The following is a 17307-nucleotide window of genomic DNA, read 5'->3' as shown; positions in this document are numbered from 1 at the left end:
CATATATAACTCCGTATAGACATATAAAGTCTAAGAAAAAAACGTACGTTGGGGTACGCTCAGTTGGATGGCGCTAATATTAATATTTGACATTTTAACACAATACCTATCTAGTTTTAAGCCTGTGTCAAGAGATGGCAGTCTATGCACTCTCTATAACTCTCTATAATACTTGATCCTCTTTGGTCTGCGTTGAATAACAACGGAGAGTTGACTAGACGCCGCGTAAAGTGATCTCTAGCAATTAAATAAAGATCAATGAAAGTCATGAAACACATTGGAAGTCGTTAATAAACTAGCTACTTACTCACGAGTCAAGAAGTATAGTCAGTAGTTCTATAAAACATTAATTTACTTTCTATAAAACCGTTATAATAACCTATTTATTATGTATGCCGAAATAAATACCTAGGTATAGGGTTCGGCTGAGAGTTCAATTAAAAATGTGATTGTCTGCAGACAATGTCATCACGTTTATCGTCTATTTATTTACTTGTTAATATTTGCGTCAAATACTATCAATTTAGGTCACGTCACGTTCATGTCAAGCATTTCCCCCAGTAACCCATGGCCACGGCGGCCGAGCCCGCCGCGCGGTTATTTTTACAGAATCCACTCCCGCGCATCGCAGCGCCGTAAAACGCGATTTTACTACTCTGGGTGGCTACCATGAGTTTATACGTTACTCTATAGCGTAAACTATTTACCTAGAACCACAGATTATACAATAATTCAACCAGAACGTGTAACTTGTGCAATGAGCTGCCTTCTGAGGTGTTTATGGTTCCCTTGCCCTATCATGGGGTTCTCAAAAAGTAGGTATTTAGAGTTCTCAAAGGTCGGCAACGCCGAAGTTAAAAAAACACATGTAAAAGAAGATTAAGTTTTTTTTTTTCATTTATTTCGTTGTAAAGGTCATGTACATTAAATCAAGATGTTATAATATTATAAATGTCAGTCCATGACGCCCTGCTAGGGCACACAACATACTTATAACTAGTTAAAAACAAAATATAACAAAATGCATTTAAAATTACATAATAAATTAAATTAGAACATTATATAAATTATCCAATTTTACTGGTGAACTAAGATAAAAACTTTCTGATTAATCAAACATTTTATTAAAAACTCTTTCAGATGATCACACCTGCGTTTGCAAGGCGAAATCGTTATTTACATGACTACAGAAATGTATATAGGAGGAACTGTGCACTTCTTTATTAATTTCACTTGTGTACACAACAGGAGGGCGATTTTTGAATCTCGCATACGGGATTTTGTCACTAAAATACCGGTTGAAAACGGTGACTTGTCTATTATTTTCAGTGACAATTTTCTGAATTCGAACGCGTGAAACTCACAAAACGGCCCGCGGTTTCTTTTATACATAAATCGTCTGAATTTGCAACATTTTTTGGACCCAGTTTGAACTGAAGAGAAAATACTGCATTGTTCTAGTTATTTTTTATCTCCGGATTAAAAAGTATTAAGTACTAGCGTTTGCCCGCGGCATCGCTCGCGTTACATTAGAAAATTGCGGAACGCTCCGTACAAACTTCCACCACTCATTTCAGGGAAGTGGCTGGTTAGGAAGAGACTAAAAGTAGCCTAAGATGTCACTCTCCAATCCTTCAACTATCTTCACTTAAAAAATCATGCCAATTCGTCGGTCCATTTTTCCGTGAAAGACGGACAAACAAACAGACACACACACTTTTTTCCCATTTATAATATTAGTATAGTATGGATCTAACTCTTAACACTTACTTAATGATTTTATCAAATCTTAAAATTTCAAAAAAATTTGCACATTGCACCAATTGATTAGATAGGTATAATTATTTAACTTTTAGTAACACAATTTTTTGTCCAATTTCACCACAATTGATGTCAAATCCCGAAAAAATCCTAAAAACATTGCGACGCTTGTCTAGTGTACTTACATTAGGTATTAAATTTAATTTGCATATCTATTCTTGACTGAATGATACCTACTCATTATGTAAATTGATCACTCTATCATAATATGTATATATTATACTTGTATAGCTATGTATAGCTACTAATGTTGTATCAAGTTACGCGTGTAGTTGTACTATATCATTGGCATAAAAAATTTTTATCAATAAATAAATTAATCAATAAGTTGAGCAGCTAGCATAAATTGTGCCTTAGCTCGGTAGTAAACACGAGTGACTAGCTTTTGCCTGCGGCTTCGCCCGTAGAAAGAGACAAAAAGTAGCCTATGCCACTCTCCATCCCTTCAACTATCTCCACCTAAAAAATCACGTCAATTCGTCGCTCCGTTTTGCCGTGAAAGACGCACAAACAAACAGATACACACACTTTCCCATTTATAATATTAAAGTATGGATTAGAGCAACATTTTTTATCGTTTAAGGGTTTTCCAAAACATATCGACGCGGAATTGGCACTACCCTAGTCGCTTAGGGGCCGTCCACATATTACGTCACATAAAATTTAGATTTTGAAAAAAAAAAAAAATCATAGTAGAACAGGATACTCGTGTACCTATATCATTAGTTTAATACCCAGTATAAATTAGACCATAACTCGGGAGTAAGTATGAAGAACAAGATACCAATATACAATGGTCAGTACTAACTAATAAATGCACTAGCATGAGAGGCGGGGGGCGCGCCTGCGCGTCAGAACCGCGCCTGCGCAGCGTTCGCAATCACAGTACACGCGCAAATAAATACAGCTCATAACTATATGGAGTATATGGAACTCACGCGCATTGGCACGCTTCTGTTCACAGACATCTTTTATAACCATTATAATCCTCCTTGCGTTATCTTATCCTGGCATGAGTTGGGAGCCTGCGGTCCGCTTTTGACAACTACTTAAAAGATTCGTAGGCACTAGTTTTACGAGAGCGACTACAATGCATTTTGCACATAAGTTCCCCAAAACTCAGGCATCTTTCAACATCATTATGTCCCAGTCTTGAACTAGGGATTACCACCTTTAGGGACCGGCCACATCTAAGAGACGCATGTCCTGAGGTGCGGAATGGACGTCCGCGCCACGCCGCCTGAATGTAATTCAAAAAATGTCTCCTCAGTACATTTTGTATAGGAAGGACGTAAGACGCGCCACCAGGCGGCGCGGCGCGCCACGCCGCCGCCTGGGGCGCGTCTTACGTCTTTCCTATACAAAATGTACTGAGGAGACGTTTTTTGAATTACATTCAGGCGGCGTGGCGGAGACGTCCGTTGCGCGCCCCGAGACACGCGACGCTTAAGTGGGAACGCTGCCTTAATTGGCCCGTAATCTTGTCAATGTAATCCATCCACGTCGTATAACTAGAGCTACTGTTTGAAGTATTTTAAGTCGGAATCAAGCCGTTTGGCCGGGACGGTGTATCTATCGCCCGTCTTGGCTTCTGGGTCCGGTTTTACTGTACCGTGTTGTGTATGCGCTTGTGGTGCAGTTTCCCCGCATTCCATAGCAACATAACTCAGTCTTACTGTTTATCCCTGCTAGGGTACAGTCAACCAATTGGAACCCTAGGCCATTCTAAAACCATGTCAAAATGATAAGCAGTAAGAGATTTTTACAATCTGATTTATAACGTCACTATGACATGGTTCTACAGTGGCCTAGGGTTCCAATTGGTTGACTGTACCTACCAGCAGCGGCTGGTCCATACAAGCCGATTCTCACCGGCTTGCCTAAAATTGTTTCTTTTTGCTCAGTGTTACCTAGCTGAGGATTTTCACCAGCCGCCACTGGTACCTACTTAGTCAACCGCTTTTCGTAAGCTTATCGTAGCTGAGCATTTCTTTTTTTTTGCCAATATTTTTTTTTAATTGTTTTTTAGGTCAATTGTACTCAGAATCACGAGTACTTTCAATCTCACTGGGAGACAAAAAGTGTCCCAGAATTTCCATACCTACATTTTTGTTACTTTCCTCTTGTGTTACCCCATACAACATGTACGGAATTTTTTTTAAGTATATAAATTAATTGTCCTACTAGGATTGAAAAGGCTAGTAATTCTGAGTAGAAATAGCATTTTTTTTTCAAAAATATCACACTTCATAAAAGTGGCAAAAAAAAAATGCTCAGCTAGCTCTCCTTATTGCTCTTGTATTGGCGTGACAGAGCCAGGCTGCGTTTCGATGGGCCCGTAGAGATTGTCACTTTGGACAGACCGGTAGGAATGCCACCTCGTAATGTATATCTGTGCAATAAAATGCCTATTGAAACTTCTTCATTAAATTTGCATTTTCATTGTAGAGTTAGTGAACAGTGATGTAAGAATATTGATACTATTAATACTCCTATCTTATCATAATCTGCGGCGCTACCGAACACCCGCTTTAAATGATATGATTATAAATTAATAATTAATATATTTACAGAATACTTTGTAGGGAAATTAGAAGCTTTCTATCTGTACCAATTTGAGAAAAGATTTTGGACATTTTGGACACATATTTTTGAAAGTGAATAGCGCCCTCAAAGGGTACTTATTTATTAAAACCAAGCATACCTTGTCCACCCCACTTTTTTTTGGATTTGGAAATTTTTATGTGCTTTCTACTCAGAATCGCGAGCTCTTTCAATCCTGATAGGAGAAAAAAAGTGTCCAAGGTTTTTTCCCATTCCGTAACCATTTTTTCATACATTTTGTATGGCGGTAACGGAATGGAAGTTCTGAAAAATGTATGGAAATCTTGGGACATTTTTTTCTCCTATCAGGATCGAGAGACCTTGCGATTCTGAGTATGAATATAATCCCATGTTACAAAAAACGTGGGGTAGACAACTTTGAAAAAAATTGCCGTCCTAATAAATAGCAAAAAGGCAAACATTATAAGCCCTTTAATTAATGAAAGTACTATCGGGCCTTCGTATTTGAAATAGAGTTTACCTATTCTCAAAAGTCAAATTCCATGGAACGTGTAGAAAAGTGAACCGCTGGCGACATTGGAATAATTTACGTACAAATATATTGATTCGTTAGTTTGCCGAGCGTGACTGACATATGTTTGAGATAAGCCACCGCTGTGACGTCGACATGTCATTGTCAAGTAAACAAGTCTACAATATGTACTTACTTACTTATTGAATATTATCGTTAATTCTATATGCCTTTTGGTAAACACGTCCAAGCATGTTGGGGCGTTTTCAGAATTTGGGTCCCCCCAATTAGCGTAAGGTGTTAAACTGGCCGTGAGTTAATTTTTGTTAACGACTTACGCTAATTGGGGGGTCCCAAATTCTGAAAATGCCCGTTGGTAAACAAGGAATGGGCATATTTTAACGTTAGATACCCTCGATTCTTAATACACATATAAATATAATTATATATATATATATATAGGAGGACAATATATATATATATATATATATATATATATATATATATATATATATATATATATATATATATATATATATATATATATATTGTCCATCAATGTCAATGTCAATGTCAAGTGAAAAAACGTATATTTGTTTACTTCGCAAATATTATTAAAATATAATGATAAATCAACTCAGTGATGCTTAATAGTATACGAAATGAAATGAAAGCAAATCATAAGCCACTATGGAAGAAAGTTTTGCTGTGAATTTGGTGCAATTTATCTACATAGTGCAAATTAATTTTTTGTTGCTTTTTGGAATTTATTTATGTTGTTTTCATTGCTGTGCCCTATTTTGGTGTTTCGTACGTTTCTGTTTGCATGCAGAATTCCTACTGGTGTTTACTTTTAAAGTGAAATCAAGTGGTGTAATCTTGTATACATATTTGTACATTTTGTTAGTATGCAAGCCGCATCTCAACCAACCACGACATATTCATGTCATTTATGCCCGAAGTCGTTTCAAACCCCTAAGGGTTTAAACATTCACAAAACGAAGTGCCATCGCACCTGTGTTAGCCAAGATGATGCCCCACTTAACTTGAATCACTCGCAATCAGCTCATCCTACTCCTCATTCTTTACATCTAGAGCTAAGTCAACTCAAGAACAACGTTAAAGTCGTTAAGCGAATTCCCCGCGGGGCCAGAATCGCCGTGGCAACTCACCTCACACAACTGGTACAAAACTGTTATGAGTCAAACTTATCTCAAGACTGGCACAACCTGCTTGTTTTCCCATTTGCGATATTACATGCCAAAGACGATGATAAACATACATCACTGACACAGAAAATTAAAAATAATTGTTTACCCCATTCTGTCCCGCCGGTTGTACAAGAAGAGCGTCCGAAAACCATAAATAAAATTAAAATAATTGAAAACAAGATCATTGATGGAGATCTTAAAGGTGCCGCTCGCCTACTTTTCTCCAGTGATGAGTTGTCTCCCAACAACCATGACACCCTACTGGCGCTACAAGCAAAGCACCCTTCTGCTCCCACAACCCCTTTTTCTTTGATCCTCCTTTACCGACCGAAGCATGTCTGCACATCGAAGACGTCGATGTCTACAACGCTATCATTTCCTTTAAAAATGGTTCGGCGGCTGGCTTGGATGGCCTGGCTCCACAGCACCTAAAAGATCTGACGGCCCCATGTGTCGGAGACGCAGGCGTAAAACTCACTGCATGTATTACTAAATTGATAAATTTTATGTACACAGGCGGCGTCCACCCAGACATTGTACCTATTATATACGGAGCCAATTTAATTGCGCTCACTAAAAAAGACGGAGGCGTGCGTCCAATCGCCGTGGGCTCTACTTTTCGCCGTTTGGCGTCTAAAATTGCAGTTCGGTACATTTTGGCAAAATTACAAAAAACTTTTGAACCTGTTCAATTAGGTTTCGGGGTTAGAGGAGGGTGTGAAGCCGCTGTGCATGCTCTAAGGTCTTACTTGGATACCGAGCAATGTGAGGTTTTGCTGAAAATTGATGTGAAAAATGCCTTTAACTCTTTAAACAGGGACGTTTTCCTGTCTGAGGTGAAATCTCACATCCCTGAAATATATAATTACTTACTCCATTGCTATGGGGATCCATCGAAGCTGGTGTATCATTCAAACGAACTATCATCTGAAGTTGGGTGCCAGCAGGGAGACCCTTTGGGGCCGGCTATTTTTAGTTTAGGTATAAATCAGATAATTAAAAATTTATCATCAAAATTCAACGTGTGGTATTTGGACGACGGGACTCTCGGTGGTGACGTGGATTCAGTACTAGCCGACCTCTCGCTTATAATTGACAAATTCAAATCTATCGGGCTTACTTTGAATTTCGACAAATGCGAACTTTACATTCCAAATTCCTGTGTTGATGTTAACAGTCTGTTGCAAAAGTTCAACCACTTGGCACCAAATATTAAAACTCTAAATAGACAAATACTTAGCCTTTTAGGATCCCCAATATTTGAGGAAAGTTTTCCCAAGTATATTCAAAATTCGATATCAAAATTCCAGGATCACTCTCACCGTTTATTTGAATTAAGTCCGCATTATGCACTAACCATTATTAAGTTTTGTCTTTTCATTCCAAAATTAACGTACGTACTTCGTTGCTGCCCTTTGTGGAACATCATGATCTGTTAACACGAGTAGATAATTTAATTAAATACAATTTGGAGAAAATTCTTAACGTTCAGTTCAGTGACCGCTCATGGTGTCAAGGGGCGCTTCCCATTAGACACGGAGGTTTGGGCATCCGTAGCATGTCCGGGGTAGCTCTGCCTGCTTTTTTATCGTCTGCACATAGTTCCTTGGGTCTCGTAGGTAAAATACTTCGCACAAACTATGAGATCTCGGGCTTGGAAGACGCGAAAAATGAATGGCTGCAAGCTTGCCCCGGACAAAGCATCCCTGAACATCCGGAGTCACAGATGAATTGGGACGACCCAAAGTGCAAACTGACTCTGATCTCTCTTCTAAACCATAACAACGCCGCCGAAAAAGCTAGACTCCTTGCTGTCGCAACCAGAGAGGCTGGGCACTGGCTTCACGCACATCCTTCCTCTAAACTCGGAACCTTCTTAGAGCCCAACACGCTTCGGTTGTCGATTTGCCTTCGTTTGGGTATGCCAGTTTGTGTTCCCCATCGCTGCCCCTGCGGTGCGCAAGTAGACCAGTTAGGGCACCACGGTCTCTCTTGCCAGAAAAGCGCGGGCCGCTTCTCCAGGCATGCCGCCCTTAACGACATCATCCGTCGGACTCTTGCATCGGTCAATGTGCCCGCTATTTTAGAGCCATCCGGCATTTCACGAAGTGACGGCAAGAGACCCGACGGGATGTCTTTGGTTCCGTGGAGTATGGGTCGGGTGCTGGTGTGGGACGCAACCTGCGTTGACACGCTAGCCCCTTCACATCTCCACGGAACTTCTGCGAAGGCGGCAGCTGCTGCAGAGGCGGCCGAAAATGTAAAAATCGGCAAATACCGCGGCCTCGGCGCCGAATACAGTTTCGTTCCATTCGGCGTCGAGACCCTGGGTCCTTGGGGTTCGGGCGCCCTGAGTCTCTTTGGAGAACTTTCAAAGAGACTCAGGGATACAACTGGCGACCGCAGAGCTGGCAGTTACCTCGCTCAACGAATCAGTTTGGCGACGGACCAGCGAGGTAACGCAGCCAGCATCTGCGGCACCTTGCCACGGGGACCTTTTTTAGATTTAGTTTAGGTTTAGTTTTTTATTCTTTCTATGTATAGGAATTTTTGTATTTAGAATAATTATTAATTTATACCTTTAATATTCATTAATTAAATATATTTTATTGCCAGTTATATATATATATATATATATATATATATTGTCATATTTTCTTGGTAATAGCGTATAACAAGTCACAATTTCTTTTTATTAAACATCTTACTTAATATGTCAACCACGGCAACTGGGTATATTGCCCATCTCTTCTACCACTTTTTATGTACTCGGCAATAATGCTGAACTATAATCTAAGAGTTAAAATTATTTCTTTTTGTAAAACACATTTATTTATTTTTTTACCTACTGTTCATCTGAAACTTCAACCTTAATGTACTTAGCAATAATGCTTTTATAACTTAAGATTTGATTTTGTAAACAACTTTGTTACCTAAATGTTTATATAACACCTTGTATGAAGGAGCGAATTCCTCCTAACACAAGTGTCAAACTTAAAAGGAGGATTCGACACCCTAAGAAACCTTGTTTGATAAATAAACGAATTTTTAAAATTTAGAATTTTTTTTTGATACGCTCAGGATTTGATTATGGAATTCCATCCTTAGTTTGAGATTTATGTAAATAAGCACACCCTCGGAAAACCATTTTTTATTCTGTAAAAACAAACCCAAAAATGACCCCCATGTCCACCCCCCCCTCGATCCGCGCATGATCACCAAGTCGTTTACATGCAAAATGTTAATTCTAATACATATTACAAATGTTAAAAATATTGTAGAAGTAAACTACTAAACTACCGCGGCTTCGCTCGCGTTACATTCGAAAATTGCGGAATGCTCCATATAAACTTCCACCTCCCATTTTAGGGAAGTGGGGGGTCAGAAAGAGACAAAAAGTAGCCTATGTCACTCTCCATCCCTTCAACTATCTCCACTTAAAAAAATCACTTCAATTCATCTCTCCGTTTTGCCGCGAAAGACGGACAAACAAACAGACACGCACACATTCCCATTTATGGATAACAGCCAGTTTTGCTGTCATTGACCAAGTGCAAAAATTATAAAAATCGCTATCAGTGATATCAGTTCGTCCACGAGGCTTTAGGTATCTCGCTATTCGGCAATGAGACATCCTTATCGGTTAATAAACTTTCAAACTATTTATCATTATTAATCCAAAAATATTGTTTCAATATACAGGCTGTAACAAAAATGGTGGTGATCCGTTTAAGGGCGTATTCAGTATCGTATTCTCATCAGGAAAAAGTAGGATAAAAATTTTTTTTCGCAAAAAATTTTTTTATCTTTGTATGGAGATTCGACCGATTCGCGCGGCCCGGCTCATACAAAAGTGAAAATTTTTTTAGCGAAAAAAAAATTTTCTACTTTTTCCTGATAAGAATACGATACTGAGTACGCCCTTAAACGGATCTTTGTTACACTCTGTACATATATGGTGCTTTTTGCCCGCACTAGTGGATAAAACGGTTCATTTCTTGCCAGGTCAAAACTTCAAAGGTCGAAATGTACTGAAAAATTCAGGGAATTCATAACTCGTGTCGATTCAAAATTTATCGATTGATTTATCGCCAGTCGTTTCAAATTTCCTCTTTTTCGCACTTGTATCATTAATTCAGCACTTGTATGACATGACACCAGGGGGCCGAGCTTTGAATGTCGACCATTTGATTTCGTGAATTTCTTGCGATTTAAATAAAATTCTACTAACCAAATCGAAAGCGACTGGTCATTGCCACTAGATTTAAAATTACTAGCCCTCCTTTTCCAAAAAATAGCATTTCGTCGTTATCCACAGACTTTCGAAGGGCGATTTTCAAAATTCAAAAATCGGTTCTTGACGCCTCTGCGTCATGAGTTCATGACTTGGCCATTATAATATCGCACCTTGGATAAAAATGCCTATACAACTATATCCAACCGATGAATTGTAATTATAAAAACAACCCGCGAAGAATTCCATTATTACTGTATTTGATAAGGAAGTTAATGTATTCGGAATTATTTCGGGACAGTGATAAAAGGTCAAGGGCAGAGTTTAATTAACGGAGGTCAGTAAACACATAACCGACTTTTAATCTTTTTAAGTTGGGAGAAATAATAATTTACCCTTTAATTTAACTAACGTGTTCCAATTTCCAATATAATAAAATTATACAAATATTTAGCGATTTTCACCGAAGTCCGATTAAATAAGACTTAACTAGTGGGCCTTGTCGTTTTTTCTTTCGTGTATGATATCTATTTCAATTTATAAGACTTAACTACTTAAAAGTGATCTAGGGGATCATTGGGTTGGGGTAATTTCGAAAGTTACAAAAAATCACCATATCAAAATCTATTAATATCAACAAGATTCCCCTTTTGAAATTACCCGAGCATTTCTCTACTTCGAAATTACCCCAATGCACCCTACTTTATTTTTTATATCAAGTTATCTAAGGTTGATCTACAACGAATTAATGCTACAATTAAGAGAAGATTAAAACAAGATAGGTTATGTCTCATCAGTATACACCCATGGGACACTGCGCAAGTGCGCATGCAAAAGTGCCCATTCTCCTTTTCGAAAGATTTCCAATACGAGCAAGTTTATGAACAAATCTGAGCGGTTAAAACGTTAATGTTTGCGTTGGTCGTTCTCGTGACGGTCGTCGGTGACGGGTCGCATTATCCGATCTGATATCGGATGTAGGACCGATATCCCATACATTGAAGCCGCCATCTTTGATTTTTTCCTTTCAAATCCTTCCGAAAGCCGATATCGGATCGGATAATGTGAAAACGCACTTAATAAAGAAAAATATTGAGAAAAAAAACGGAGTCAGTCTTATCTAACTTTGCACCATATGGGATTTGATTCCTAAAAGGGATAGGCAAAGCACATGAAACTGTTCAGGGTATCAGTGCCACCCAATCAGTAATTGATTGCATGGTTAAGGAGTTGAAAGTAAACGAAATTGTGATACTTATCTATGTAGATACGATGGCACGTTGATATTTAAAGAAAATGAAAATGAAAAAAAAAATGAAAATGAAATATTTATTTTCCAAGTAGGCATATTACAATGCGCATTCATATCGATATTCGATATTCGAGGCTGAGGCGTAGGGTTAGAGCCGGCGTAGCTTTATTTGACGAAAGCTACGCCGGCTCTAACCCTACGCCTCAGCCTCGAGAAGATTTCAGTCCCCCTCTCAGTTGGGAGGGGGGTATCCACTATAATAATAATGTCGCTTTGGTAGCCCATTTCTCGCAACTACATATGTTTATAACCTTTTCTTATTTAATTTCCAGAGTTGATCCCGGTATGTCAACGGCGTTGAACGGGCGCGTCAACGGACACGCCAAGATGAACGGGGACCACAGGACCAACGGGACCAACGGGACAAATGGGACCAACGGTCACGCTGAAGATGCTGAGTGGGCCAGACAGTTCCTGCCGCCACCACTGAGGCTGGGTGATGGGGCGAGGGCTTTAAAAGTAGGTGTTTTATTTTGTTTTGGCTGTCAAAATGGTGTTTTACTGTTTTTTTCTGCCTTTTTTGTCAAAAAAACACGTGTATCGATTCTTATTGTAAAGTGGTTCACGTTAAAGGCTTGGCTGAAGTCTTGGTGGCTTAGTTGGTAGAACGCTGGAGTAACCGGTGAATTTACAATGTGACTTGGATCTCCGGTTGCCGTTTAAGAATACTCTTACGGTAGATGTCACTATGGGTCCCATTGGACCTAAGTGGTGGAAAATTTCGGTGGCTTGGTTGATCAGTTGGCAGAACGCTGGAGTACCTATCGGTCCAGAGAACGTGAGTTCAAGTCTCACCCAAGGCGGACATTTCCACTTTTAAATTGATTCTATAAGGCTTCTACTTATAATAGAAAAGCTAACAAAATTAAAATTACTCGACCGGCGGGTCGACCCAGGTATCACTGGGAGGACAGTGTGGTGGCGGATCTGCGTCGGCTTCAAGTCACTGACTGGCAAGAGGCGCAGGATCGGGACAGGTGGCGATCTCTCGTTTCCGAGGCCTAGATTCACTTTGGATCACTGAGCCAAAATAGTTACTTACATAGTTATCAAAATTAGGGATGCACCGTCGTGCGCCTAGCGAATACTAGACTTATTGAAATACAAATTTATTGAAATACTAGACTGAATGTCTCCAATTTGTTATCATCCGACGTAATTAGGCAACAAACAACTAGACTTATATTGACCGGGATATAGACCGTGATTACCTTTTTGATTTTTGTTGAAATATAAGTCTAATGAAAATAACCGTGAATCATTCAAAACTCTAACAAACAACTATTTTATTTAACGAATGCGTAACGGCCAGAGGTCAGGCAACAGTGTGGCTACACAAGTGGCGCTATCTAGTGACTATCACGATACCTGAGCGAAACTCTTAATTAATGGGGAGAGTTATCAGTGGCGCCGTTGACTTCATGCATTTTTTTTGCAATATGTATTAACTTTAAACAACATGAACGTAATCTACGTAGGTAGGTAAAATTTGTGATTTTTTGTTACACTGTAAAGGGGTAATTTTTAAGTTGTCCACCCTACTTTTTTTGTAACATGGGTATTTTTTACGCGATTCATACTCAGAATCGCGAGGTGTTTCGATCCTGATAGGAGAAAAAAAAGTGCCAAAATTTCCATACATTTTTCAAACCTTCCATTCCGTTACCGCAATACAAAATGTATGAAGAATGGTAACGGAATGGATACAAAACCTTAGGACACTTTTTTTCTCCTATTAGGATTGAAAGAACTCGTAATTCTGAGTGGAAAGTAATTAAAAATTACCAATCCAAAAAATGTGGGGTGGACAACTTTGAAAAAAATGGTCCCAAGATATCCGACATAAGTAAACGTAATATTTTATCAATTTTGGAATTACTTTACTTGATATATCGTAAATTCATGGATGTATAGATGTGTAGATGTTGTAATGACAAGTCGCGAGGTCGTGTGGCTATCAAAGTCTGACCCCGAACCTTCCGCGTCTTTTCATGAGGGGAAGTAAAACATGAGCATGTTTTTGTCTGCATTTAAAATAAACTATTTCACGGAAAGCATGAAATAAAGCTACAGAAGATTAATAGAAAAATGTGGACAGCTTCGTTTTGGACAGGTACAATTTCTATTTTATAAATTGTGAAGAGCTGTAAAGAGTAACTCGACAGTTACTGCAGAGACGCTATTGCATTGTATTTCTTAATTCCATAGCAACAAATCGTTTTGACAGTTCGAAAAAGGAGTCGATCTGAATAGTACCACTCTATTAAGGGGTGACCCTAGTGCGTTTTCACATTATCCGATCCGATATCGGATGTCGGAAGGATTTCAATAGTAAAAATCAAAGATGGCGGCTTAAATTTATGGGATATCGGTCCTACATCCGATATCGGATCGGATAATGTAAAAACGCACTAAGATGCATCCGATTACTTATAAATTTTCTACCGGCATAGACTGTACATATTTGGCCGTTGGAGATTGGTTTAATTACTCTGATGAGCGATTGCGGTCAGCTGTCATCTGCGATTGAGATCTATACGAGTATGTGGTAGTGTTATGGACAGCCCGCCGCAAACTCGTCGCATTCTTAAAAATCAACCAACATCGATACGATATCAAACAATTGGCCAGATTTTTTCAAGATTAGAAGCAGGTAAGTAACCATGCCATGATCTCCTGTTGCCTGCGTATTCACATTATCCGATCCGATATCTGATGTAGGACCGATAACCCGTACATCTAAGCCGTCTACTTTGATTTTTGCCTCTTAAATCCTTCCGATATCGGATCGGATAATGTGAAAACTTAAGTTTGGAATGCTCTGCTCTCGCGGCAGGTGCCTGAGCCATTACACCACATTAGATTTCAATCATTCTCAATTTAATAAAAAAAATCTTTGACTATAAAATGGGTAATGTATGAAGATTAGATTAGAAGAGATTGGAATAATAGTTTATACTCATAAAACGATTTGCTGCACATCCTTATGCATTTCTATTCATCTTCAGATAACCTTTTATGGTTCCATATAATGCACTATTTACACAAGAAACTGCAATTAAATAAAGCCCTCACATGCAGCAATCGTATCGTTTAACAACCGTTTAATATTAATAATCCGGAGATATGACGCTAAACAAGTGTTGCTAATCTCAACTATAAAGATATGGGACTCCATAGATTTAAACTAAAACGTCGGGATTTATACAAGCGTTTATAGGCACTTACGTCCTTTTACGATTTGAAATGGTGAAATAGTCGTGGTGGCAGTTTCCGTGACTCTTGTCGATTTTATGGCGGTGATAGTGTACACAAACAAGCTGGTAATTGAATGTATTTGCAAGTTTAAAAAGGAAAAGTTGAAAAATGCGGGCGCGAGGACAAGTTACCTGTTGGGATGGCCGTGTCGCGAATGTTGCGATTCCTAATGATACAGGATTGAGTGATTGAGTGCAATTTGAATGATACACCGCATGAACCCATTGCGGAAATCAAATTAAAAGAAACATAGGTCTTTATTTGCATACGTTTTAGTAGGTACGTTACTCGTAGCGTCACGGAAAATGTATAAGTATGTTGTATCAATTGTATGTGATGAGCTGATGAGATAACATTGATTCCCTTTCGTTTCACTTTCGAATCTTTCGATAGCTAAGACGATAGGTCGACAATGTCGCCATTAACTGTAGGCCGTTTTCACATTACCCGATCCGATATCGGATCGGATAATGTGAAAACGGCCTAAAGCCTAACTAGAAATATATGACTACGCGTCATTTTGCGGAATTTCATTACAACTATTTTCTTCATACAGTCGAGTTCATAAATATGTGTACATTTTTTCACCTTATTGCATAGAGTTGAGCATTTCTTTTTTTTTTGCCATTTTTATGAAGTGTGATATTTTTGAAAAAAAATATACTATTTCTACTCAGAATTACTAGCCTTTTCAATCCTAGTAGTTAAAAAAATTGTCCCTTACGATTTTTTCTTATTTTGTTACCATTTTCTGTTCATGTTGTATGGGGTAACAAAAGAGGAAAGTAACAAAAAGTATGGAAATTCTGGGACACTTTTTGTCTCCCAGTGAGATTGAAAGTACTCGTGATTCTACAATTGACCTAAAATTCCCTAAAACAATAAAAAAAAAATATTGGCAAAAAAAAGAAATGCTCAGTTAAGGCAAAGAAATGTATTCATATTTATGAACTCTACTCGCCCTCGCCCTCTTGACAATCCATACTAATATTATAAATGGAAAAGTGTGTTTGTCTGTTTGTTTGTCCGTCTTTCACGGCAAAACGGAGCGACGAATTGACGTGACTTTTTAGGTGGAGATAGTTGAAAGGATGGAGAGTGACATAGGGTACTTTTTGTCTCTTTCTAACGCGAGCGAAGCCGCGGGCAAAAGCTAGTAGTCATATATTTCTGGTTAGGCTTTAAGTACGGAGAAAGTAAACAGCACCCTACGGCTAAAATGACATTTGCCACGCTATCGAGTAACGTATTCTGCACTCATGGTAGCTTTAATAGCTTCAACTCGTGGTGCGCCGCGTGCGCAAGTGACCCACGATAGTGGCGACACTGACCCACAACTGACCTGTGACCCCAGGCGCGTACACAAGGCGCTCACTCTCGCATTCTGAAACATAGGGTGTCCTTGTTCAGGCCCATGTAACTAACATTTTAAGTACCTAAGTAGGTAGTGGTAATGGTATAAATTGACATAATACGACATGTTTTTTTAATGTATTACTGTAATGTGTTTATGTTGTTCTCTAATAACGTAAGATTTAAAGTAACAAATTCAGTCGGGATTATTTTTAGATATTGCCAAAAATGCATTAATTAAAAATGCCCGGAAATCAAATCCCTATTATCAAAGAAAATAACTAGAAATTTTGTTGAGAAAAAAGGGAAAGGGGAAGGATTTTATTTTAATAGTCACAATATTAAAATTAGTGATGAGTCGTCGGTAAAATACTCGTTATCAGTATTTTTCCATTTGGGAATATTACCAGTAAAATACCAATCTTACCGGTAATATTACCAAAACCCGGTAATATACAAAATTTGCGATTTTTATGAGACGCGATGGTTATTTTTTTAATTATGTATTACTAAGTCGCCACCATAAAACTTAAAAAAACCCGTAGAGTGCCTCGGGGAGTAAATTACCAATCTTACTAGTAATATTCCCAAAAATACAGAGTAAATTACCAGTCTTACTGGAAACATTCCTTTCCTACATTGTCACCAACTGCAAATATACTTCGTATAATTTTGTGGTATCATGTAGCAGATATATCTAATATTTGAATATTTTGTCCCTGTTCCATAAAATATAAAAACTATTTTATTAAACTTTTAACTTTGCACACATCAGGCTAAATAGTAGGAAATTGACAGCTTTGGTTAGAGTGGAACCTACCCAAATTTTTTTATTTTGACAAAAATTGTAATGAAAATGAAAATGAATGAAATGAAATGAAAATGAAATGAAAATGAAAATGAAAATGAAAATGAAAATGAATGAAAATGAAATATTTATTTTTCAAGTAGGCATATTACAATGCGCATATGAACGTCAAATAAAGCTACGCCGGCTCTAACCCTACGCCTCAGCCTCGAGAAGATTTCAGTCCCCCCTCAG

At 38.4% G+C, this 17307-nt stretch overlaps 1 protein-coding gene across 1 annotated transcript in view; it reads left to right on the top strand.

The window, feature by feature from the left end:
* LOC125237520 (hexokinase-2-like) overlaps positions 1 to 17307 on the top strand; it is a 51450-nt gene that overhangs the window by 15033 nt on the left and 19110 nt on the right. Inside the window, 1 exon segment of the mRNA XM_048144641.1 lies at positions 11927 to 12113. Coding sequence (XP_048000598.1) covers positions 11940 to 12113 — 174 coding nt within the window. The 5' untranslated portion in view covers positions 11927 to 11939.

Source organism: Leguminivora glycinivorella, chromosome 21, assembly GCF_023078275.1.
Source record: "Leguminivora glycinivorella isolate SPB_JAAS2020 chromosome 21, LegGlyc_1.1, whole genome shotgun sequence".
NCBI lineage: Eukaryota > Metazoa > Arthropoda > Insecta > Lepidoptera > Tortricidae > Leguminivora > Leguminivora glycinivorella.
The sequence above is the reverse complement of the archived record's forward strand: the minus strand, read 5'-3'. Positions and strand labels throughout refer to the sequence as shown.